The 21893-nt window shown below is 52.7% G+C and overlaps 1 protein-coding gene across 6 annotated transcripts in view; it reads left to right on the forward strand.

Moving 5' to 3' along the window:
- Nucleotides 1-21893, forward strand: part of SEPTIN5 (septin 5) — a 39515-nt gene that overhangs the window by 14553 nt on the left and 3069 nt on the right. Inside the window, exons 3-10 of one of the 6 annotated variants that reach the window (XM_042034895.1) lie at nt 6142-6205; nt 17490-17586; nt 18101-18187; nt 18728-18851; nt 18956-19090; nt 19758-19875; nt 20200-20301; nt 21198-21294. In XM_042034895.1, coding sequence (XP_041890829.1) covers nt 6191-6205; nt 17490-17586; nt 18101-18187; nt 18728-18851; nt 18956-19090; nt 19758-19875; nt 20200-20301; nt 21198-21294 — 775 coding nt within the window. In that variant the 5' untranslated portion in view covers nt 6142-6190. Of the gene's footprint in view, nt 1-6141; nt 6206-12535; nt 12558-12682; nt 12983-13014; nt 13114-17489; nt 17587-18100; nt 18188-18727; nt 18852-18955; nt 19091-19757; nt 19876-20199; nt 20302-21197; nt 21295-21893 lie in introns of those variants that run through there. The other 5 variants (XM_042034897.1, XM_042034891.1, XM_042034893.1 and 2 more) reach the window with 5 other exon arrangements.

A 21893-nucleotide genomic window follows, 5' to 3' on the forward strand; every position in this document is an offset into this window, starting at 1 on the left:
TGCCACCTTGGCCAGTGTGGCCACTTGTACAGTGGAGAATGGTGCTGTGCTGGAGAAACCACAGGGTTGTGGTGCTGTGTTGCCAGTACAAACCATTTCCAACACTGTGTGTTTGGGGGGAGATAGAGTTGGGCTGCTGCAGTTGGAGGTCAGCAGTTGGAGCTGGCACAAGGCAGAGCAGTGAGGCTGAGCTCATCTGACAACACCAAGCTGTGATTTCTCCCCATTGCTCTGCTTGGGTTTGGATTTGGGGAGTTGGGGCTTGAGTGTAGTCCTGTGCAGCTTGTGCCATACCCTGCTGTTAACTCAAAGCAGTTTCTGCCAGGTTTGTTCTTGCAGGGGAAGGAGGGAGGGTGGAGGGCTCGGATGGCAGTGGACTGGGAGGCAGAGATAAATGAAGTGTTGAGCTCTTAATGGGGCACATGCTCCATTGGTTTGGGTTTCCCTCCCCACCCATCCCAGTCTTTTTAATCTGTGGCACAATTTTGGGAGCAGTTTGAGAACGGAAGTGATTTCAGACTGGAGGTGACCTCATCCGTCTCCAGCTCTGAGGTGGAGCAGTGTTTGGAGGCCCAGCCAGAGCTTATGATGCTCTTTGAATGATGCAGGCGAGGGGCTGAGACTCCAGGAGAGCCCTGTGCCTCCTGCCCAGTGGGCTGCTCTGGGCATGGCCAGGGGTGCAGCTGTACAAGGGGGTGGGAAGTGAGTGATGGATGTGGGGGTTTTTATCTTTCCGTTCTCATCTTTCTACATGCTAGAGTGGGGGGAAGTAGGAGGGAGAAGCAGAGTCTGAAAAACACAGCTGGACGTGTCACATATCTGAGCAGTTAGTGTTTATGATGAAAAGTCCAGCCCTGTCCTGAAGGGTGCTGAGCTGTGCCCAGCTGGAAAACATGCTAAGTGTGATCATATGCTGTGTGGAAAGGTGCTGAAGGTATGTGCATGCATGGAAGAGTCCCTGCTGGGTTCCTTGAATCTGAGGGCTCTGTGGATCAGTAGAAAAGGGAATCAGAGCCCTCCGGGAGGCTTTGCTTTTTAGGAGCCAAGATGTCAGTGAGAAACCTGGGAGATCTGAGGATCTGGAGCATGGGGTGGGAGCCAGCTGGGGTGTCAGCTGCAGGTCCAGATAGTGATGAGGGACTCATGAGACCACAGATACTGCTTGCAGAAGCTACCAGATAATTCTGCTTCCTGACATGGCAAAGGGCCCTTCCTCCTGCCTTGATGTCTGCTATTTTGAGATGGCCAAGATTTTCTGTTGCACAGCTGGAGCCTGGAGTCTTTGGACTCTGCTGGTGTCCAGCAAGCCCAGCTCTATTCTGGATGCTGGAGCTGGTCTGCCAGGTGCAGCCCTGAACTTCAGTAAATATCCATATTTTTCAGCAAGGACGACTTCCAAGTGCTGTCTCACAAGCTGTGTGGGAGTGTCCAGCCACTTCCCCTTAAGCTTATTTGTCTTCTGGCTCCAGCTCAAGCTGAAGAGATGCTGGGCTGTGGTAGGCTACGGCTGGGAAAATAAAAGCAGTCTTTTCTCATGTCTCTGTGGCTGTGTGGCTGCAGAAACTCCCTGTAGCTGGGTAGGCAGTATTGGAGGGGGATAAATTAACTGGAAGAATTTGCTTTTCTTTTGGCCTTGTCCCAGGTGGCATCAAGACTCTTGGAGATAAATTCTCCTCCCACCACTGCTAAATAAGGAGAGTTTAACCATTCGTGGGATCTAGCAAGAGACTTTCTTCAGCCCTCCTGCCCCCTTCCCTGTTGCACTGGGAGCAGGGACTGAAAATGAATCCTGTTGTGACCATGTCACAGTGAGGACAAGAGTTTGCAGTCCCACTTTCCTCCTTCCTGGCTCAGAATTGTCTCCATGCCTGTACGTGATGAAACAATCTCAAAGTGCATGGACAAACAAGGATTTTGTGTTAAAAATGTCCCTCTTTTCCCCTCTGCTCAGCATTGCACAGCTGTGCCCATGACACCGAAGCGCAATGACAGGTGACTGGTGCTGGCTGGGTGACAGAGGAGCTCTGCCATGTCTTTGAGAAGGAGTTTGGGTCAGTGGAGCTCCAAGAGAGGTTTGTGCTGCTGTCAGTGGTGACTGCCTGGCAGGGCTCAGGACCTTGGCAGTCCCTGCATCTGCAGCCTCTGTGTGTGAGCCCCAGCAGCATCCCAGAAAGGGACCATTATCCCCAAGCCTTGCCTGTTGCTGAAGTCAGGAGGGAGCAATAAAGATGTGTCCCGGCAGCAGCCTGGAGCGGGCTCGTGTGTTGGGAACAAATGAAGCTTTGTACCAGGCGCTGCCTCTGGTGGGAGGTTTGTCAGCTCTGGAGCTGGGATGGTAACGCAGGGCTCTGTGCCCAGCCCTGCTGTGCTGCTCAGGCCCTCCCCCGAATCAGGGCAGGGTCATTGGTTCTTCCTTCACTGGGCGAGGTCTTGGCAGATGATGCTGCTTGCCTGAGCAGAGCTTTGCCGGTGGGCTGGGAACTGCAGGAGGCAGGACTCCCCTGGTCTCTCAGGTTCAGCAGCCCTGTGCTCTGTGGCTCAAGCTGTGTGTGCTCTCTGCAACGTACTAAGTCCCCGGGAGCAGCCTCAGGGTGACTGGGACAGGGCTGTAATGGACCAGGATGGCAATGTCACTCTATCTGGAGCTTTGAGGAGAAATGTCTCCTGGGAAGATTTCAGTGGAGCAGGGCGGAGTGGGACAGCTTGACAATATGTGATAGCAAAGCAAAGGCGAATTGGAGAAGCAAGGGAAGCTCCTGTGCTCGGGCTGTTACACCAGATACACGAGCTACAGGAGGATACACTTTAGAGAAAGGTCTTTTCCAGCTATTGAGAATGGACCTGAGGTCTGGCTGCTCTCCCACCTCTGGCTGCAGCTTCAGTGCCATGTTGATGTGGGGCTGAGCCATGGTGGAGCCTGCCAAGTGATCCAGAGTTGCCCTCTCCAGGGGGGTGCAGTTGGAGGTGAGATAATCAAAAACACAGTGGGGCAGAGAGGCTGGTGATGGGATTGGGGCAGTGGGACAAGATCATGTTGGGAAGGATCCCTCCATGAAGCTGTGTAGCATGCTTTAGGATTTTGGGTTTGTGGCAGTTTTGTCCAGCTGGTTGCTGCTACTGCAGTATCACAGGGTGCTATTGTTGCTGTGTTTTGTTCATGCTACGTCCTGGTATTCCCTCCATTCTCACCCAAGAGCACTGTTCTCCAGGAACACTCAGTTCTGCTGTCTCCAGTCCAGACTTGGAAGATTTTATTGTTAAGGAAAGGAGAACTTAGTACATGTTCTGCTGCTCTCTGCTGTTGTCATGAGTCCACCACAGGCACCAGCTCTTCCAAATGGAAGCAATCTCTGAAGGGAATTGCAGGGCCCATGGGCAGGCTGAGAGGAGCATAATGTCTCTTCTGACTCTGAAAAAATGGGTACTCAGGAAGCAGCAAACACAGGAAAAGGGTAGTTGCTGAACACAAACTGCCAAGAATTAAGCTATCTGTTTTATAGTATGAAACCTCCTGTTGAGCGAGAAGACTATTTGCCCTCACAAAGCAGGTGTGACTGGTAAAACAAGGTGGCAAAGTCGTCCCAAAGTTCAGCTGCCAGACAGGACCAATACTTCTGTAGCCCTCTGCACACAGGGTGTCCCCAGTTTTTTTCCCTTTTTTCCTCCTACTGTTTTTGGAAGCTGCCTAGACTCTCCCATGGTACCTGCTGCCATTTTCATCTCCACTCCCTGTGCTTTTGTGCTGCACAGGCACCACTAGTGTATTTTGCAGCTGGGTACATGGTTGGTCCAAGCAGCGTGTACATAAAAATGAATGCATGGAAAAGCTGTCTGGGTAAATATTTCTTTGCACAATGTGATTTCTGCAGGACCCTGATATAGAAAAAAAGAGGGCCTGGTAGCTGTTAATTTAGGGATCCTGGCTTAAAGCCAAAAGGAATCTGCCACTGATGAGAGGGCAGGCCAAGAGATGAGGGAACAGCTTTATCAGTCCCTCCTCTGCTGTGGTGCCATGCGGAGCAGTAATTCGGTGTAGTTGTGCTTGGGAGCAGGTCCTCTGTGCCTTCAGGGAAGTGGCCTGGAGGTGGATATATGATGGAGCTCGGTCACAAAATCAAAGGGGGAGGGCTGCAGTGCCTCTCAGGCCTTCACTTTGCAGAAGGGAGGTATTAGGTCACTGAGGAGGGTGAATTCAGCCTCTGTCCCAACTGGCTGGCTGTTCACTCCCTGTGTGCTCAGGAGAGCAGACCCTCTCTAGAGTCCTTTGCTGGGTAGCTGCTCCTGTGAGCCAGCACATAAATGGAAACAGATGGCTCCATCTCAGCGGTTAGTAGGAATCTCTCACTGCTGCAAAACTGCTAATGAAGTTTGGGGCTGGGCTGAAGCAGACAAGGCTGCTGTGCTGGTGGGGTGTGCTGGCTCTCAGCTCTGTGTTGGGGTGCCTGTTACTGCCCCTCTGTAAAAGAGCACCAAGATTGCTGAGCCGACCCCCCAGCCTGGCAAACTGTCCTGCAGCAGCCTCAGCCAGGGTGTTCATCTGGGTACTGCACTGGGACCTGTCAGTGTCCATCAGTCTTGGTAAACGATCTGTGTGGTTGGTCATCCTTACTGTGGGTTCCAGACCTTGCAATTCACACCTGTATTACAGAAGAGCATGGGGAGCCCTAGTATCTGACACAATCCCTGCTGAGACTCTGAGCCAGATACTTCTTCATGCAAGGTCCTTTGCTCTGTTTCACTACAACTAGTAGTTGACCAACTAGTCTTATTTTTGCCATACTGGTCACCATCTCCCTGATAAGGAGAAGCAACACTCAGCAGTTACTGACTATTACTCTTCATCTTGGAAGAAACTTTGTTTAAATTCCCTTTGACAGCACAGTTTGATTTAGATGTTCTGTGACTTGAAGTTTTCTCCCATCATCACGTAAAATGTGAATCTCCAGTCACACTGCAGGGCAGAGGGAAGTGGTGAGTTGTGCAGCAAAGGTGTAACCAGGCTTGGTGTTTGCTGGAGCAAGTAGGTGATGGAGAAGGGGAGAGAAAGGTGTTGGAAAGCATTTCTTGATTCCATTTTTGATTATTCTGACAGCTCCCCCTGAGGCACGGCCTCAGTGTCTGCAATGGCAGGGTACAAGGAGCTGATGTGAATGCTGGATGGCTGCACAACCGCAGGCAAGTGGGGAACAATCCTGGTCCCCAGCTGCCTTGCTGCCCTTACCTTTTCTTCTTCATTCATGTGGCAAACTGCCAGGCTCTGTATCTGCCTGGGCAGTCCCACAGCTGTGTCGGTGGCGCACAGCACAGCTGTGCTGGGGACCTCCTCGGGCAGCTGGGGCTGCGATGCCCTTTGGGAACACCGCGCCTGCTGCCGCTGTGATCCGGCGCGGGCACCGGTGCGTGCCAGGCCCTGGGAAGCCTGGCCAGGCCCCAAATGGTGCAAGAGGTGCTGACTGCTCAACGGCTGCAGTGTCTCAGCCTTGTGGCCTGCGAGCCTGGCACAGCTGGGTAACACTCCATCCAGCTCTTGGTGGGCAGCCAGCAGTGGGCTGGCATGGATCATAGGGGAGCGAGTCAGCTGCAAGCTCCTGGGATCTTCTGAAAGGCATTTCAAAGCCCCTTGCATGGAGCAGGCAGCAGTTTGGGTTTTGCAGCCAGGTGCAGGCAGTGATGCGGAGCTTCTGGAAGTCTCGATGGTTTGCGATGGAGAGCTGTGAGGTCTGTGCTCTGCATGGATTCAGGACATTGCCCATGGAGAACACAGGATGTCACAGGGTACAAGAAGACAGAATTGACAGATTGTCTCTGAACACTTCAGTCTGTACATCTCCTCTGAGGGAAAAACTGTGGGAAAGTTGTGGATCCCAGCAGGGTAAGTCCTCTCTGTCAGGTGGAGCTGATGTGTCTGTGCATCTCTGCAGTCCTGGGGATGCTTGTGCAACCATCAGGGCTTCAGTATCAGTACTGCTTCCCAGAAAGCCACTTCTTAGTGGCAGGGGAGGACAGACAATCTTGTACGCTCAATGAGGATCTCTTTGGATACCTCATCTGGGCACACAATCCTCCCCTCCTCTGGGAGCTCTGAGAGACAGCTCTGTGTTAAATTACCCCAATTTCATCATTGCTCCATCTCTTTCTCAGGTTTCCTGCAGGAGGGTGTTATGATCTTTTTCTGAGAGCATCTCACACCATGGCTGAGAATCAGGTACGCTTCTTTAGGCCCTGCCCAAAAGGAGTGTTTGGCACAATTGCTCATAAATTGGAGGTGTGCTGTAACCTCAGTCCAGCTGATTGCTTATTCCTGGTGATTAGCTAATTGCTTCCAATGGCCAACAACATCACGCCTGGGGAAAAGGGGCAGGGTGCAGGTATGGGAGGGAAGCCTGTGTTTGCCAGGCTGAAAAGGACAAATGCTACTGCAATGAAGCACTCAAATCATCATGCAGTTCATTCTGCTGTTCATATTGAACCAAGAACAACATCCTGGGGAGGAAGGGAGCAGAATTTTCCTCTGACTAATGCTGCTGGATTGTGCAGGGCTGTGGGGGAACTGCCAGCCAGAGAAACCATCAGGAGGGGAAAGGAAATGGAAACGGAATCTAATTATCCATCTGCAAAGACAGATGCTAGTCCCGACACAGGGCCCAGCCCTGGGCAGACTGATGTGGGCAGTGACGTTTGCCCAGACTGTTTTTATGGCGGGGCTGGGAAATGGGCTCCTGGGGGTCCCCTCTGGGATAGCAGATGGTCCAGCACACATCACAGCGAGCCAGAGGAGACTGGAAGGCACACAGCTGCTTTCACCAGGAACACTGGCCCATGCTAGGCTCCGAGGGATGGCACTTCGCAGCCAGGTATGGCTGTGGTGTGTGGAGATGGAGGTGGAGCACAGGCAGAACTGTGCTGGTGCAAAGGGAGGAGGGTGAGTGCCTGGCTCCCTCTCAGCAGGCTCATCTCGGTCAAGTGGGCTGGGGCTGCAAGCCCAGGGGTGAGGGAGGGAAGGAAGGTGAAAGTCCCTGTGTGCCTCTGCCATGTCAACGTGCACAAGGACTCTGCTTCATGTTACTGAGTGTGCTGGGGCAGCTGACAGCAGGGAAGGGAGGGTGTGTGGCTGGAGCCTTGGCCTCTGAGTGCTTGATGGGAGACCTGCAGGAGACCCACTAGGAAGGAGAAGGTACCTCTACCTCCTTGTTCTGCAGAGCTTTTCGGGGTTATTGCTCACAGTCTGAGGCTGGCTTTTCTCTCCTTGGGTGCCTCCCAGAACTGAAGGTTGCTTTAGAGAGCTGCCTTTCCCCCCTTAATTAATGGAATTTAAAATTATTTGGTGAGCTGAGTGGGCTTATTCTCCTCTCTCGTGGGCATCAGCTACTCCTAAAGTTATGTTAATTGTAGCTGGAAGATAGAGGTTGGGAGTTCACCCAAGACAGTTGGCTTTTGTTCTCCCAATTCGGTTTTCAGGAGCCTGCTGGGAGGACAGCAGGGTTAAGAAAGATCTCCTTGCAGACCTGGGAGTATCCATGAGATGGGTGAACTGGGAATGAATCAGGAGAATTTCTGCTTGAGTGGAGCATCTTTTTTGTCCACTGCCTTGCTCTCCATGGTCTCTGCTGAGTGTGCTGTTTGCAGGTGTGGTGCCCCAGCCTGGACTGTCTTCCCCTGTGATGCCGTTGGATTAGCTCCTGCTGGGCCAGGCGTGGGTGTCTGACAATGCTCAGAGGCCGTGATGTCCTCTCCGGTTCAGGATTCAGCCTCTTTGGTAGACAGGCCTGATCCTGCATCCCTTACTCACGTGAGCAGTCGTCTCTATTTCAAAGGGACTACTCGGTGAGTAAGGATCGCAGGATTGGGACCACTACCTGTAACTTAAACTGCACCTTCTGTAGGATCCTGTCCCCAACCTTTTCCTATTCATGTATGTTAACATGCATCAAGAACTTCCAAAACTGATGTTCTTGTCATTTGGATGGAGAACCTGGGAGCTGGAAGAAGCAGTGCCTTTCCATTTCAGAGGATAAATCACCAATATTTTCCATCCTCTTCCACCAAACCGCTGTCAGCCCAGCCAGCTTCTGTGCCCCAGAGCAATGTGTACCTGTTTGTCTCCCAAACGTTGTTCTTGGCTTCCCAGGACTGGCAGGGCTCTGCTCTGCCTCTCTCTGGTTTTCCCAGCTGTACCTTTGAGATGAGAGGCCGAGCATCTATTTAAGCCTGATTTCTGCTGCAGAGCTGGAGGATGAATCAGAGGGAGAGATGAGCAGCAGTAGTGCTGAGACTGCCGCAGACCTTGCTGCACCACCTGGTTTCTCCTTCTGTCTTAACAGGCTAAATTTGGAAACCTCTGTCCTGTGCTAAGGAATGTGTTCGCAACCGGAGGAAGCAGCGAGGGCGGCTCGTTTGACCGGCGCGTTGATTTCTGTGCGGCCCTGGCCGGGGAAGCCGCCCGGGCGCTCCCCGCTCGGACACGGCCCTTGCGCGGGCCGGCTTTTCCCTCGCGCGGAACGCGCCGGAACCGCACGGCGGCTGGTCCCGCGGAGGGCAGCGGGCAGCGACCGAGGGGCTGCGGGAAGAGATCCGGGCAGCGACCGAGGGGCTGCTGGAAGACGTCCAGCCAGCTCCACGTCTGCCCAGTTTGTTATATCGTGCAAATTACCCTAAATGAGGAGCTGGGTGTGAGAAGTGCTGTGAACTCGCTCCAGAGCAAATCACGAGTTTAAACAAGCAAGAGGCAAATTACGGTCTTCGCTCCTTTTTAAGAGCTGGAAGTGGAGGCATGGCATGAGTCACACAGTGCTTCTTGGGAAGCACGAGGCACTTCAAGTGGAAGCAGGGAGCCTAAATAAACCTTTGAAATGGAATTTGATAGATTTCTGGAGGGATTATGTGACAAAGCAGCAGTGATCCTTGAGCGGAAATTAAAGTTTGACCTGTGGGATAGGTAAAAGAAAATATGATATCTGGCTGCTGTGCAGATTGTGTTTGTGGCACTGAACATACAGGGGATTAATCCTGTGCATTGGGATTTCTGCATTTCTCGTCTGGTATCTTGCTTTTTCCTGAGCATCACAGGATGAAGCCTGGCTAAAGCATTGGGGCTCTGATGCTCCCAGAAGCCGCTTACATGAAGCCTTGCTCACAAGTTCGAGGTTAAATTATTCATCAGAGTTTAGATCAGCAAGGCTTTTTCCCTTGGATCAGGTCAGCAGGAGCCTCACGGTGAGTGTGCAGCTCTGCTGGTGATGGAGCAGCGGAGTTCAGACCTTGCAATACCTGTGAGATTCATCTGTCTGAAGTCAGCACTGATGTTCCTTATAGTGGGAGAGGAGGCAGCAGGAGAAGAAGGTGGTAACTGAGCCCTGGAGGTTCCCAGCCATGCACCTGCATGGAGGATATCTGCTGTTCCTCAGCTTCCATTGCCCTGGTCCAAGCTGGGAATGGGTTTTGCTGCCTGCTGCTGCTCCTGTTCAGCTTGAGCAAAGAGCTTCTCTGGAACTGCCCTTCCCTTCGTCCTAGAAAACAGCCAGGAAGAAAATTTCCCTTCTGTGGGGAATTCTGAAAGTAGCTTAGTTTGCTTCAGAGGAAAAGGCATAAATGCTGTTATTACATGACTGTGCTGACCCTGCCAAGCCACGGATATGCAGTTTCACCACTCTTCCATGCAGGCCAGGCTGGCTGGGTGCATCCCTTGTGGGACCCTGTTGCCTGGCTCTGTGCTGCTCAAGAGTGTCTGTCTGGATCAGGATGAAGATTTTTCCTTCCATGACATGCTCCTGGTTGTTCACCAAGGATGGAGCCTGAGCACTGCAGTCCTTAGGCCATAGCATCTCTGCCAGAAAACAGCTCCCCTGCAGGTGGGGGACTTCTCTGCTGTCACAGTTTGACAAAGAAGAGCTGGTCCGTGATGTGGGAAGGACTTGGTGCACCCCAAGCCTGTGTTGCCCTTGGTGACTGTTTGGCAGGTTGGGGCTGGGCAGAGCTCTGCTCTGACACTCAGAAACCTGGATCCTGCAGCCAGTTTGACCCCTGAGCCGCTGTTGCGGGTGCCTGCCTGGAGAGGAGCTTAGAGGTGCCAGTGGAAGAAAACACTTTGGATTTGCTCTAGATCTTGGAAGTGCCAAGATCTTTCCTGCTGAGCTCTGCTGCACACTGCACATGAGATGTCCTGTGTGCTGCTTTTCTTCTTTTAAGGACGGTGTACATCCGATTTCTGTTTGGAGGAGCAGGCCAGGATTTACACTGGGCATTTCTAGGAGCTGTGTGGACAGAGGAGTGTGATCAGAAAGGACAGGGGCAAAACGAGATTGGCTTGGCTGTCTTTGGGAAGTTCGGACACAGACCAGCCTGAGCCAGCAGCTCTGGGTGTGTCACGTGGCACATCTGAAGGACACAAATGAGTCTGTCATTTATGGTTTGGTGACTCTGAGGATGAAAGATGAGCATCTCTAGGAGGGACAGGAGAGGCTGAGTCTGGGACCAGTCGACGATCCTTTAGTATTTTGGAAGCCATAGCATTGGCCACTCAGCCTTAAGATGATCTCTGTAGCCAAGATACACTCTTTTTTTCTTCTCCTAATCTGCTCTCTGAGTTGTCAGGCTTAGTCTTCTGACTGGAATTCCTCCCTGGCTGCCCATCCTGAGGGAATGTGTGATGTGTGAGAGCTCAAGGCACTCAGGAGACAGTAGTTCCTTGTTCCTCTCTGCACTGTCAGCACAGCTCCTGGGGCCACGAACAACACTGTGGTTTTGTCGCAACCAAATCATTGTTGACTTCATCCGTGATCCCAGCTCAAAAGAATGTTCTGATTTGGTGCAGTGGGCTCATGGGGACACAGCATGTCTCCATGTGTCCTCAGAAGATGCTTGTGGTTGGTGGTCGTGTGGCCTGTGGCCCTCAGACAAGGGTTTTCCAAGCCATGAGAATTCATGGGAGTTGGAGAGGGTTTGCTTGCAACTATTGTGGTTTATGGTGTAGAAGGACTGGTGAAACCTCCTTTTATCTTAAGAAGGTTTGGATGCACCTTGGGCGTGCCACAAGCCATTGCTTTTGCTGCCCAGTGCAGGCAGTGTGGTACAGTCACTGCTCCTCAGTCGTGTGCAAGTTGCGGCCCCTGGTGGGAGAGTCCCCCAGTCCTGGAAAGCAAGGATTAGGTGAATCTAAGAGGAAGAAGAGGTGTCATGAGTATGGCCTGACCTACCACTGAGCTGGCTGACCAATGTAGGGCTGTCAGCTCCCTGGGGAATGGAGCAATGCTCCAGAGTGAGAGCAGAGCTGCCAAACAGAGACGTGCTCTGAGCAGTGGCAATTCCTGCCACACCTGGATCTCAGTCCAGGCCTTCTGCTTGACTGCTACACACAGGAACAACTGGGAACAAAACTCATTGGGTGTAATTAAGGATGCTGCTGGTGGAGCAGGGTGGTTTGGAGAAGGGTTTCATGGATGTGGTATGACAGCTGTTGTATGGCGGGAGTTTTCCTGCTCTGGGAGTGTTTCCCAGTTCTGCATTTATTTTCATCAGCCTTTAGGACCTCGTGCCTGCAACTTCTGACATTACCTATCAGCTTGTAGGATGGCAGCATAGGTAAAACATTGGGGTTATTTTCCCTCTTCTCACCTTTCCGCACTCACAGCTGCTCCCAGACTTCAGGCCACTGGACCTTATAGTGACTCAGTACCTTATAACAGAACCTGGTGTCAGTCAGACTTGGAGTACTTGGGTTGTGGCCCAAGGTGACCAGGGCAGGCCCTGCTGGTCTGGCACCCTGTGGAGCCACTGCTGGAGCCCTGCAGATCCCGGAGAAGCAGGAGGAACTCTGACTGAGAGCGAGGCAGGAGTATGGCTGTAGCCTGAGTCCTTCCCATTGGTGAGCAGAAAGCTGCTCAGGAACCTGTGGGGCAAGGGACAGGTTCCTCCAGCACCACCAGTGCTGTCATCTCCTGTCACTTCATTATACATGCTGTGGTATTAACCCCCCAGTTTCTGGAATGGTGTGATTATATGAAATTAGCAGCTTTTGTCTGTTTTATATAAATTCCTGTTCAGTTTCTGTGGCTGCACAAAAGAGCTAGAAGGCATATTTCATAGAAAGGCTCGGAACCCAGGCTTGAGATTTGAACGACTTTTTTGGTGTGAAGGGCTGTTGCTGGGCTGGGTTTGTCTGCTTAATGAACACACAGATACTTCCTTATTCTGAAACATCTTCAGAGCTTGAATGGTTGCTGTAAGATCCAGAATGCATCTGCTGCTATTCCAATTGGATTCAGAGATGAGGCTGCAGTAGAGCCTGGACTAGACAACAGATCAGCTTGCGCCACGTGGAGATAGATCCACGTCAACCAGGACTAGGACCTGGGGGTTATATTTAAACCCTGCTTTTGGGGGGCTTTGCGGACCCTTGAGACCTTCACCCACACAGCCAGAAGCAGCACATTTTTGCTGAGAGCAGGTTTCCTCCAGCAAACCTTTGTCTCGGCTGCGTCAGGCAGGATATATAAGAAATCCTTCAGCTGAATAGGCCCATCTGTCACGCGGAGTCAGACTTATGGCAGGGACAGCATCCGGTACGTGCACAGCCTCTCCGCGGGACACTGGCGGGGCGAGAGACATCGCCTCTGGCCTGCGGCCGCCGTGGCCTTTGTCCTGTCCTCGCTGGCAGGCTCCTCCCGCGGCACAGGCGGAGGCAGGAAATCCCGGGCAGCTGCCTGGGAGCCTGCTCGCCTTTCCTCGCCTCTCCTCGCCTCGGCACCGAGGCGAGCCGAGCCAGCCCTGCGTGTGTGTGCACGCGTAGGCGGGGGGGCTGCCGCATGGATTTAGCGAAGGCTGGGAGGGAACACATGGGTTGGGGTTTTTTCCTTTGGCCCGCGGTGGCTGTCCGTCCGTCCTGCCAGCCGCGGTTATGGATTCGATCATTATTCAGGAGCGGTTAGTGGAGCGGCTGCTGTCTCCCCGGACGCAGGCACAGCGAAGCCACCCAGGCAAGCTGAAGGTACAGGGATGTATTTATAGCACTGCGCGAGCCGGGGAGCAGCGGGGACAGGAGGGGGGAGGATGGTGCCCGAGAAGACGCGCGCAGCACAAGATGAGACCTCTGAGGAGCAGAGGAGCGGAAAGACGCCGGTAAGGGAGGGACGGCGGGCACAGAAAGGAGGGGAGCAGCCCCCGCGGGCGCAGGGCCGAGAGGCGCGCTGGGCAGCCGCGAGATGCGCGACGCTTTTGTGCGGTTATGCGATGCAGTGATTCCCTGGCTGAATGGCGTGTGCGGGCTTGGGGGGGCTCAGGGCAGGAGTCAGCGCTATGTGTGCCCACACGCAGTCCGATTTGTGTTAATTAACAATGTGTTAATGCTGTGTTTTGCTGGCCGGGTTCCTTCTCTTCAGCAAATGCTGGTGGGCGAGTGGTTTTGCCGATACTCCTGTGCTCAGCCCCAGGCCCGAGGAGCAGATGTCCGTGGCAGATGCCTCGGGGGCTGTTTGTGTTATGAATTTATGCAGCTTTCTGCAATGAAAGGAAGCAAAGGGTCTGCCTCTCCTCCAGGGCTGGGCTGTGCTGGTTCGTGCAGACGCGGATGTGGCGGCCGGCCGTGCCTGGCCGCAGGGGAAAGGCTGGAGGAAGGGCTGCCTGGGAGGGAGCTGGGTGGCTTGTGCTGAATGCTGTGACACCGAGAGGGCCCCTTCCCCCTGAAGAAGCAGATGCGCCAGGGTCTAGCACAGCTCCATCATTTCTGGGGTTTGCTCCAGACCTCGATAGGGACTAGTCTTCAAATTTACTTTGGTCTTATGATGTTTAATTTTAGCCCTTTTGAATATACCCAGTAAGGCCCCTTTTATCCCCAGGATGAATGATGAAGTCACGTGAGATCTGGGTTGGTTTAAACAGCACATCCACCAGAGATGTGAGGAGAGAATTGGGAAGGACAGCAGTGATGGAGGCTGTACTCTGTCTTGGAGGTACAGACAGCCCTGTGAATGCCTCAATACCAGGACAGCTTCTCCTCTGTGCAACAGATCCTGAATGTTTCTACGCCCCCAGCAGGAACAGGGCTTGAACCCACCCAGGGCTTTGTTGCTTGGCTTGAACTCCCAGGGAGAACACTGGCTGCCAGGGAGCCCTGGCTGCCTCAGCTGGGTATTAGGGGATGTGAGGATGTGACATGTTGCTGTAATGTCTGGTGAACCAGCAAGCATGTGCCAAAGGAGAGTACGGGTGTGTTTTGCTTGGCCTGGGGTGCTTTGGTTTGTGACAGGGTCCCAAAGACTGGCCACAGCTCTTGGTGGCCTCAGTGGTGGTGTGTAGGGCACGTTCCCAGGCACGTGGTAGCGGGATGCCAGTGGGAACAAAGGCAGCAGCATGGAGCAGGCGGTGGGAGAGGGGCTCCTTGTGCCAGAGTGCCGCTGGCTTGGCTGGCTGAGGCCCTTTCCCGACAGCTGGAGCTGGCAAGGGAAGCGCAGTGCAGGAACCAGCTGTCCCAGCTTTTGTCAGCTTGATGGGACCTGGCTTGTGAGGGTCAAGAGCATGGGGAGGGGGCTGTGATACATTTAGGAACTCCTTCCATTCAAGCCTCTCATTTAATTAATGGATTTTAGCTTTTCATAACCCAGAAAGCCGCCTGTCTCTGTCAATAGCCCTCCCAGGCCTCTCTACTCCGTGCGCGGTTGCTCTCCAGATAGTACCTGGAGGTGGTGAGTGGTATAGAGCTTTGAGCAAGGCACACACCAGGCTCAGGAGGCTACTTGGGCCCCTTAAGGGCCATGTTGATGTTGCCATGCTGGCAAAGGTGGTGGTACGTGCCTGTCATAGTGCCCAAATATGGCTGGGATAGGGGCACACGCTGACCGTCTCAAAGCAAATGTGAAGAACCATGAATCAAGGCTGGTGCAGAGACCACGCTGCCGTTCCTGAGAGAGGGCTCTTATAAGAAGGGGATCCCTCCTCACAAGTACCACTTGCATCTCTTGCCTTCACCCTTGACAGGGCTCTGCAGTGTGTCCATGGCTGGTCAGAGGGAGACATGGCTGGGGACAGGGTTTTTCCCCTCACAGGTCTGGCTGCCTCCCATAGTGAGGGAAGCTCTTCTGTTGGTATTGCACTCAGCACTGACCTTCCTTTCTGCAAGGGAAATGACTGCATGAGTCATGGGTAAAGGGCAGTGTCCTGCACCAGCTGGGATTTGCTCATTTTGGATATCGTGATTCCACGGAGCTGTGGGGAGGCAACCAGAGGTACAGCAAATCCATGCTCTCTTGGTTGGACTGAGCAGAAATGAGAGATCAGGTTCAGCCAGTTACACCTGGCAGAAGTAAGTGGAGTTGCACCAGAGCACAGCTCCCCAGTGTCTCCACTGTCAGCCCTTAGTCATCTAGGTTAAAAACCAAACAAAACAAGAGAAACACACCCCACGCCTCAGCTATGGTTTCATTAGCACATTACTAGTACTATTTCACACATCAAGTCACTGGAGAGAGCAGGTGATCCTTCTCTTTCCAAAGTCTGGTAAAGATCAGGGCAGGAGAAGCACAAAAGCGAAGTATGCTGTATGTTTTGTGGTGCTTGCTGGGAAACACTGGACATTTTACTGTGAGATGTTGGCTGTTATGTGTCCACTTTGGCTGTGCTCATGGATGTGTTTTACCAGGAAGTGAAGCAGCTGGGAGACAGCTCTGGTACTGAGGGACAGAGGCTGGAAGCAGTCTTTTCTTCCTTGTTTTTGTGACCTTGCCATTATCACGTTTCTCACTCTGCTTCGCACACCTCATTGCCCTTTACTGAGCCCTTGGGGTGGCAGTTTGTGGTGTCCCCCAGGCAGGCATTGCTTTGCTGCCACTTATCACCCGGGGGTCTCACTGCTGCTTGCCGCACTGCTGCCTGGAATGTCACTGCCTTTTAGATCAGTCATTCCAGTTGCCAGTGGAGCACTTTGGGCACTCTCTAATTCTTCCCATTTCTCTAATTTCATTTTCTCTGTCTCTTCCTGCCTTTCTGAACTGTGGGGTGGTGAAACAACATTGCTTCAGCTATGGGAGGTGAGGGAGATCAGAACCGACAGTCACTCAGGGCTAAAATGACCAAGTTTCAGACCCAAACCAAACCTCAGTGGCTGGAAGGTAGTGACAGTGCTAAAGAACAGAATCCTTGGGCCACAATGGCTGTCAGCCACATCTCTTCCATCTCAGCGGGCAGCTCCAGAGCAGCCATAAATTGGGAGGAGGAGACTCTCTGTCTTCCCTGCTCAGTGTCCCCACTGGAACGTCACAGTCTGACTGAGGATGCCCAGGGATTCTCACACAGGTGGACTAGTAACTGTAGAGACTTGCTTGGGAGCAACCTTGCCCACCTGCAGTGTGGAAATAGGTGCAAGTCAGCACTGCCCTAAGCTCGACACCCTGGATCATACTTTGTATTTCTTTGAGTGTGCGGCTCAGGAATGGAGATAGTTAAACTTATGAACAGACGTGTTCCCTACTGTGCCTGGAGAATGGATGAGGAGAGTCGTGTGCTTGAAGACATCCATGGAATAGGAGCTAGGGCCAATTTTGAGGAACTCCTGGCTCTGTGGATATGTCTGTGGTGTGAATCTCAGTGGTATGATTATATCCAACCATGTTGAAAAGCAAACTCTATCATGTCTCTAGCTCAGGCATTTGTTGCTTGTACAGAGCATGTGCCATGCTTGTGGGATGCCTGTGGATTTTGTGCTGTCAGAGAATGCTCAATGACAAGAGGCTGTGTCTGGGGAGGTGGTTGGGTGGTAGGTAACACTCCAGTAATACTAAATGTAATACCCTCACCAAAATCATCTTAGTTCTATTATCAGTATTTCCACATCCTTCCACTTCCCATGCTCCTTGAACTTTGGTCTCTTCAGAAATAACACAAGAGATTACTCAGGATTTCCTCTTATTCAGCCAGGAGTGTCTGTGACACAGCAAGAAATAATCCCCTCTCAGGTCAAGCAGAAGCTGAGCCACTGTACCTTTCTCTAGACATGGCTCAGGACAGTGCAAGCCCCAGGGTGCTAATTACAGAGCTCTCCATCATGTAGCACACGTGCCTCTGGAGGGAGGGGTGTGGAAATGACCTGGGGAGAGGTGGCATTTGGTGACCCTGTTGTGAAGGGAGCCTGTGACTGTGCAGAAGAAGCAAAGAGTTAAGAAGGTTGTCTGTCAGCAGCAGCCCTGGATGTGCTTTCTGGTGGAATTGGTGGGCTGTGCCTTTTCCCTTGTGCTCTCTGTGCTGGGAAGCTGCTGGGAGAGCAGCCAAGCAGGGCTGTTGCTGGGAGATGTCCCTTTGTGCACACCTGTGGGAAGGGCCAAGTCCCTGAGCCCAGAGGAGGTGTATGCCTCACCCTGCACTGCTGCTAGGGCAGGGACCGGCCTCTCCTCCAGTGCTTGGCTCTGCTCCAGGGGCTTTTTGAGTCCAACTCCCTGTCACTGTGTGAGGCTCAAACAGAAGGGGTGGCACACCCTGACCTGCTGCCATCCACCTCTGCCCTGCAGGACCATGAGAAGCAGTACGTGGGCTTTGCCACTCTGCCGAACCAGGTCCACCGGAAATCTGTGAAGAAGGGTTTCGACTTCACCCTGATGGTTGCAGGTGAGGCTGCCTGTGAATGAAGGTGTCTGGGCCACATGGTGGATATGTGGAGGGAACCAGCTCTCCTTCACTTCCCTCAGGTGCTTCCATAGCGCCTGGATCCTCTCCTCACTCTGTTCTGGTCCTTGTGTCAGGCCTTGCTTTGCTCCCCAGCCTGTGGCAGTTCTCCCAGGAGGAATGGGCCCCTCCTTACCCCTTGTAACCCTCTCGAGCAAGCTTTACCTTCAACAGTGACCACCCTGGGTGGTAAAGGCAGGGCCAAACAAGGACCAAGGGAAAGAGAGGGAGAATGGGGGAGCCGGGAGATCGCATTTGTACAAGGATTGAGACATCTTGCAGCAAAAATCTTTCCACTGCTGGAAAAATGCAGTGCCAATAAACAGCTCCTGACAGCTCATCTCTCTCGCTTCCTCTGGCTCAGGATTCAAAGCCTTGTTCAGAGTTTCATTTGTAAGTCAATTAGTGGGTCATGTTGCTTGCTTTTTCCTCCTCCCCTTTGTGCTCTGTCAATTAGGAGAGTCGGGTCTGGGCAAATCCACGCTGGTGAATAGCCTGTTCCTGACAGACCTCTACAAAGACAGAAAGCTCCTCAATGCAGAGGGTAAGTTGGGGGCAAAGCGGGGTGAATGGGACTGTCCTAAGGACTAGTACTTTGGTTCCTTGCTTCAGCAGCAGCTATGAGCTTGGCTGGAACCCAGCCCTCTTGTTTGTGTCTCTGCTCTCCTTTGTGTCTGCAAAGGCACTAGTATTGAACAAAAAGGGTTTGGGTGTAGGTCTCTTCTGCCCTTTGAAGGGAAGATGAGGCTGCAGAGCAGCACTAGCCCTTTGGGATGGGATATTGAGATTTGTCTTTTGTTCTTGGATGCTGGAGTGTGATAGGAATTCCCCTTCCCCAGTGACCGGACAAAATGTTCAGAACAGCTGGGCTACTGGCACTTCAGTGATTTGTGTATCTTCTTGGAGTCTGTCTGCTGGCCTTCTGCAGCACCACCCCCTTGAAGCTCCTTAGAGCATGATCTGGGGTTTTTTAAACCTGTGCTACTCCCTGTGTCAGTGATAAGGGGGAGCTGGCTGGTCATGGGTGCAGTGGAGATCCCCCAGCATTACTGCCTGGCTTTAATTCATGTGCTCCTGTTCAAAGAGAGGATCAACCAGACAGTGGAGATCATCAAGCACACAGTGGACATTGAGGAGAAAGGTGTCAAGCTGAAGCTGACCATAGTGGACACACCAGGCTTTGGAGATGCTGTTAATAACACTGAATGGTGAGCAGGGCACTGCTGCCTTCCTTTTTGTCCTTGACTTCACAGTCATTAGGAGACAGGAGACACTACTGATGATTTTGTTTTGGTTGAATTGTCCTTCCCAGCTGGAAGCCCATCACTGACTACATTGACCAGCAGTTTGAACAGTATTTCCGTGATGAGAGTGGCCTAAACCGGAAGAACATCCAGGACAACAGAGTGCATTGCTGCCTCTACTTCATCTCTCCCTTTGGGCACGGGTGAGAGCCCACACTCCAGGCCTGGGGCGTGACTCAGTCCAGAGGGAAGACCCTTGTGCCCCAGGATTGCCCTGTAGCAGCTTGTACACTGCCAGGGCTGTTGGCACAGGAGAGGAGCTGTCTGGATGTTCTCCCTCTGCTAAGCATCACAGCACCCCCTTCCCATCACTGGCAGGACAGACTGCCTGTGAACAGGCAGAGCAGATCTCCCTCAGGCCTTACAGCCTGATTTGAAAATCAGGAGAAATAATGTCACTCAGACTTGTATGTTCCTATCTAGCTAAGCCAGACTGATGTGTAGGAAAGGGAGTTTTAAGCTGCCTTCAGTCCCTGCCCCTTGCTGGCTCATGTGTCAGCCTAGCCTGGAGCAGCTGAAGGGGCTCTGTTGGCTGCCAGGACAGCTGGAGGGAGACCCCAGGCTGTGGCCTGGGCAGTATTTGGCCTGCAAGGGAGCAAATACCCAGCTTGTGTCTGAATGAGACACTCAGCAGCTAAAATTGGACACAGCTTTCCTGAGGGTATGGCCCTAGCTGAGGGCTGTCCCAGTGCTGCTGCAGGCTCTTGTGACAGTGCTGTCCTTTTCCCTTTGTGCTGGGTGGGTGAGAGAGGCTGGAGGGAGAGCTGCCCAGTGTGTCTTTGCTAACAGTGTCCCTCATCCCTGCTGCAGGCTGAGGCCTGTGGATGTTGAGTTCATGAAGGCTCTGCACGAGAAGGTCAACATTGTGCCCCTGATTGCCAAAGCCGACTGCCTGATCCCCTCCGAGATCCGGAAGCTAAAAGAGAGGGTGAGATGCTCTTTCTCTACAGAGTTATACCTGATGTAGTGGCAGGGATGGGCTGAGGAGGGAGGGGAGATAGATATATATGTATTTATGTGTCTGTGCAGTGTGTTTGTGTGTATATATATATATATATATTCTGCACATACAGTTGCAGCCGTGCTCTGCTGTGAGAAGGGAAGTCAGCAGAGAGGCTGACTCTAGAAGAAACATCGAATCCTTTTGCCATCTGTAGACTATAGCAAACCATGGTAGCACAAACAGAATAAACCCAGTATTTCTGTATTGTTCAGTTTTACATCCTTTTGGTTTTGTCTTGCATGGACACAGATCCGGGAAGAGATCGACAAATTTGGCATTAAAGTGTACCAGTTTCCTGAGTGTGACTCTGATGAAGACGAGGAGTTCAAGCAGCAAGACAGAGAGCTGAAGGTAAGGAATCTGCTCAGCAGGATCTGTGATGTCAGGCTCATGGGTATGTGGGTCAGTCCAGAACGACCCAGAGCTGCCCTGCTTGTGCTGAAGGCCTGTGCTACTGCTACCCAGGGAACAGCCTTGGCTCATGTGGTAGATGGCCTGGAGAAGGTGCTGATGTCCTTGCTGGTGCCAAGAAGTCAAGTGTGGCATGAACACATGGCCCTTCTGCTCTCCCTCCAGGCAGTGTCAGTCTTTCCTCCATCTGCCCCAGCTTGTGTGTTTAAGATGAAAGCTGGGTCGGACAGCAGTTCTGAGCACCTGTTTCTGAGTGATGCCATCAGCAAGGAGGAGAGATTTGTGAGTGATTAGGCACCACTGTGACACATTAGTTGCATTGGGGGACACAACATGATTGTACAGGCATATCTGGAGGCCTAGCAGCCCAGTCCTGACTGCCTCCCAAGCCTGTGTATGCATGCAGTACAGCCTTGTTTCTCCTGTCAGAGGGGGGCATTGGGCTTTGACTCCCTTCTGAGCAGAGTGGAGCACAGCCTGTACATTCCTGCTCTTGGCCTACATTGTCCCAATTGCTTGGTGTTCCAGCCTCTTTGCTCTGGCTTCCTTGTAGATCTTCCCCTTAATAAAGGGATGCAGGCATCTTATAGAGACACAGCTTCCCTCAGGACAGCTGAGGTCAGGCTGGGACCTACACTGCCTGTAGATCCCAGTGCCTTAGGCTTTTCTCTGCAACTGGGTTGTGGTGCCCTGCTCTGTGGCACGTGTGGATGTCCCTGTGCCTTTCCTACCAGCACCTTCCTCCTGCTGTTCTGCTATGCCTGAGCTTGGCTCCCGGAGAAGGGATCCATGGGCAGGCTGGGCTGAGCTGGGCTCAGCAGTCCTTCTCATTCCAGGAGAGTGCTCCCTTTGCTGTCATCGGCAGTAACACTGTGGTGGAGGCGAAAGGCCAGCGGGTCCGTGGACGGCTCTACCCCTGGGGCATTGTGGAAGGTAAGCATGGAGCCTGGGAGCACTGTGAGGAGGGGCAGGCAGGCATGGGGCAAGGACAGACAGGCATTTCCAACAGGGATGGCAGGGGAGAGCTGGGACTGTCTGTGCCACCTTTGGCACGTGGCAGGGGACAAGATAGGGTAGAGACAGAGGCACCGGGACTGGTTCAGGAGGTCTGTTACTGGGAGTATATCAATAACCCTCCCATTGCAGGCTGAGGAAGAGAGGCAAGGAAGAATGCTTGAGCTTTAATGTGCAGTAGGACATGGCTTCTTATTAAGCAGGGGAGGCTGGGCATTGCCCATTTATTTTCTGGGGAGAAGCTGTTGCCCTCAGCCAAACAATCATAAACCCTCGTGCACTCCCTCTTCTGCTGCTGCTCCTGTAAGTGCTGGAATTACTGGGCTGGAGGCTGTGCTGATGCACAATGTTTGTCTCCAACTTTCTTCCTTTCTAAAGGGAGAAATGTCTTAAAGCCCTTAGGCAGAATAACCCTGGAATGGCTTTTGCTGCTGTTGCTGATTTGCCCTTGCTGGTTTGCTGCTTTAAGACCTTGCAGCTTTAGATCCCAAAAGCTTGTGTTTGTACTCATGGGCTGG

This window comes from Corvus kubaryi, unplaced genomic scaffold (assembly GCF_017639235.1).
Source record: "Corvus kubaryi isolate FWS band 111438036 unplaced genomic scaffold, C.kubaryi_AGA036_p1.0 37382, whole genome shotgun sequence".
NCBI lineage: Eukaryota > Metazoa > Chordata > Aves > Passeriformes > Corvidae > Corvus > Corvus kubaryi.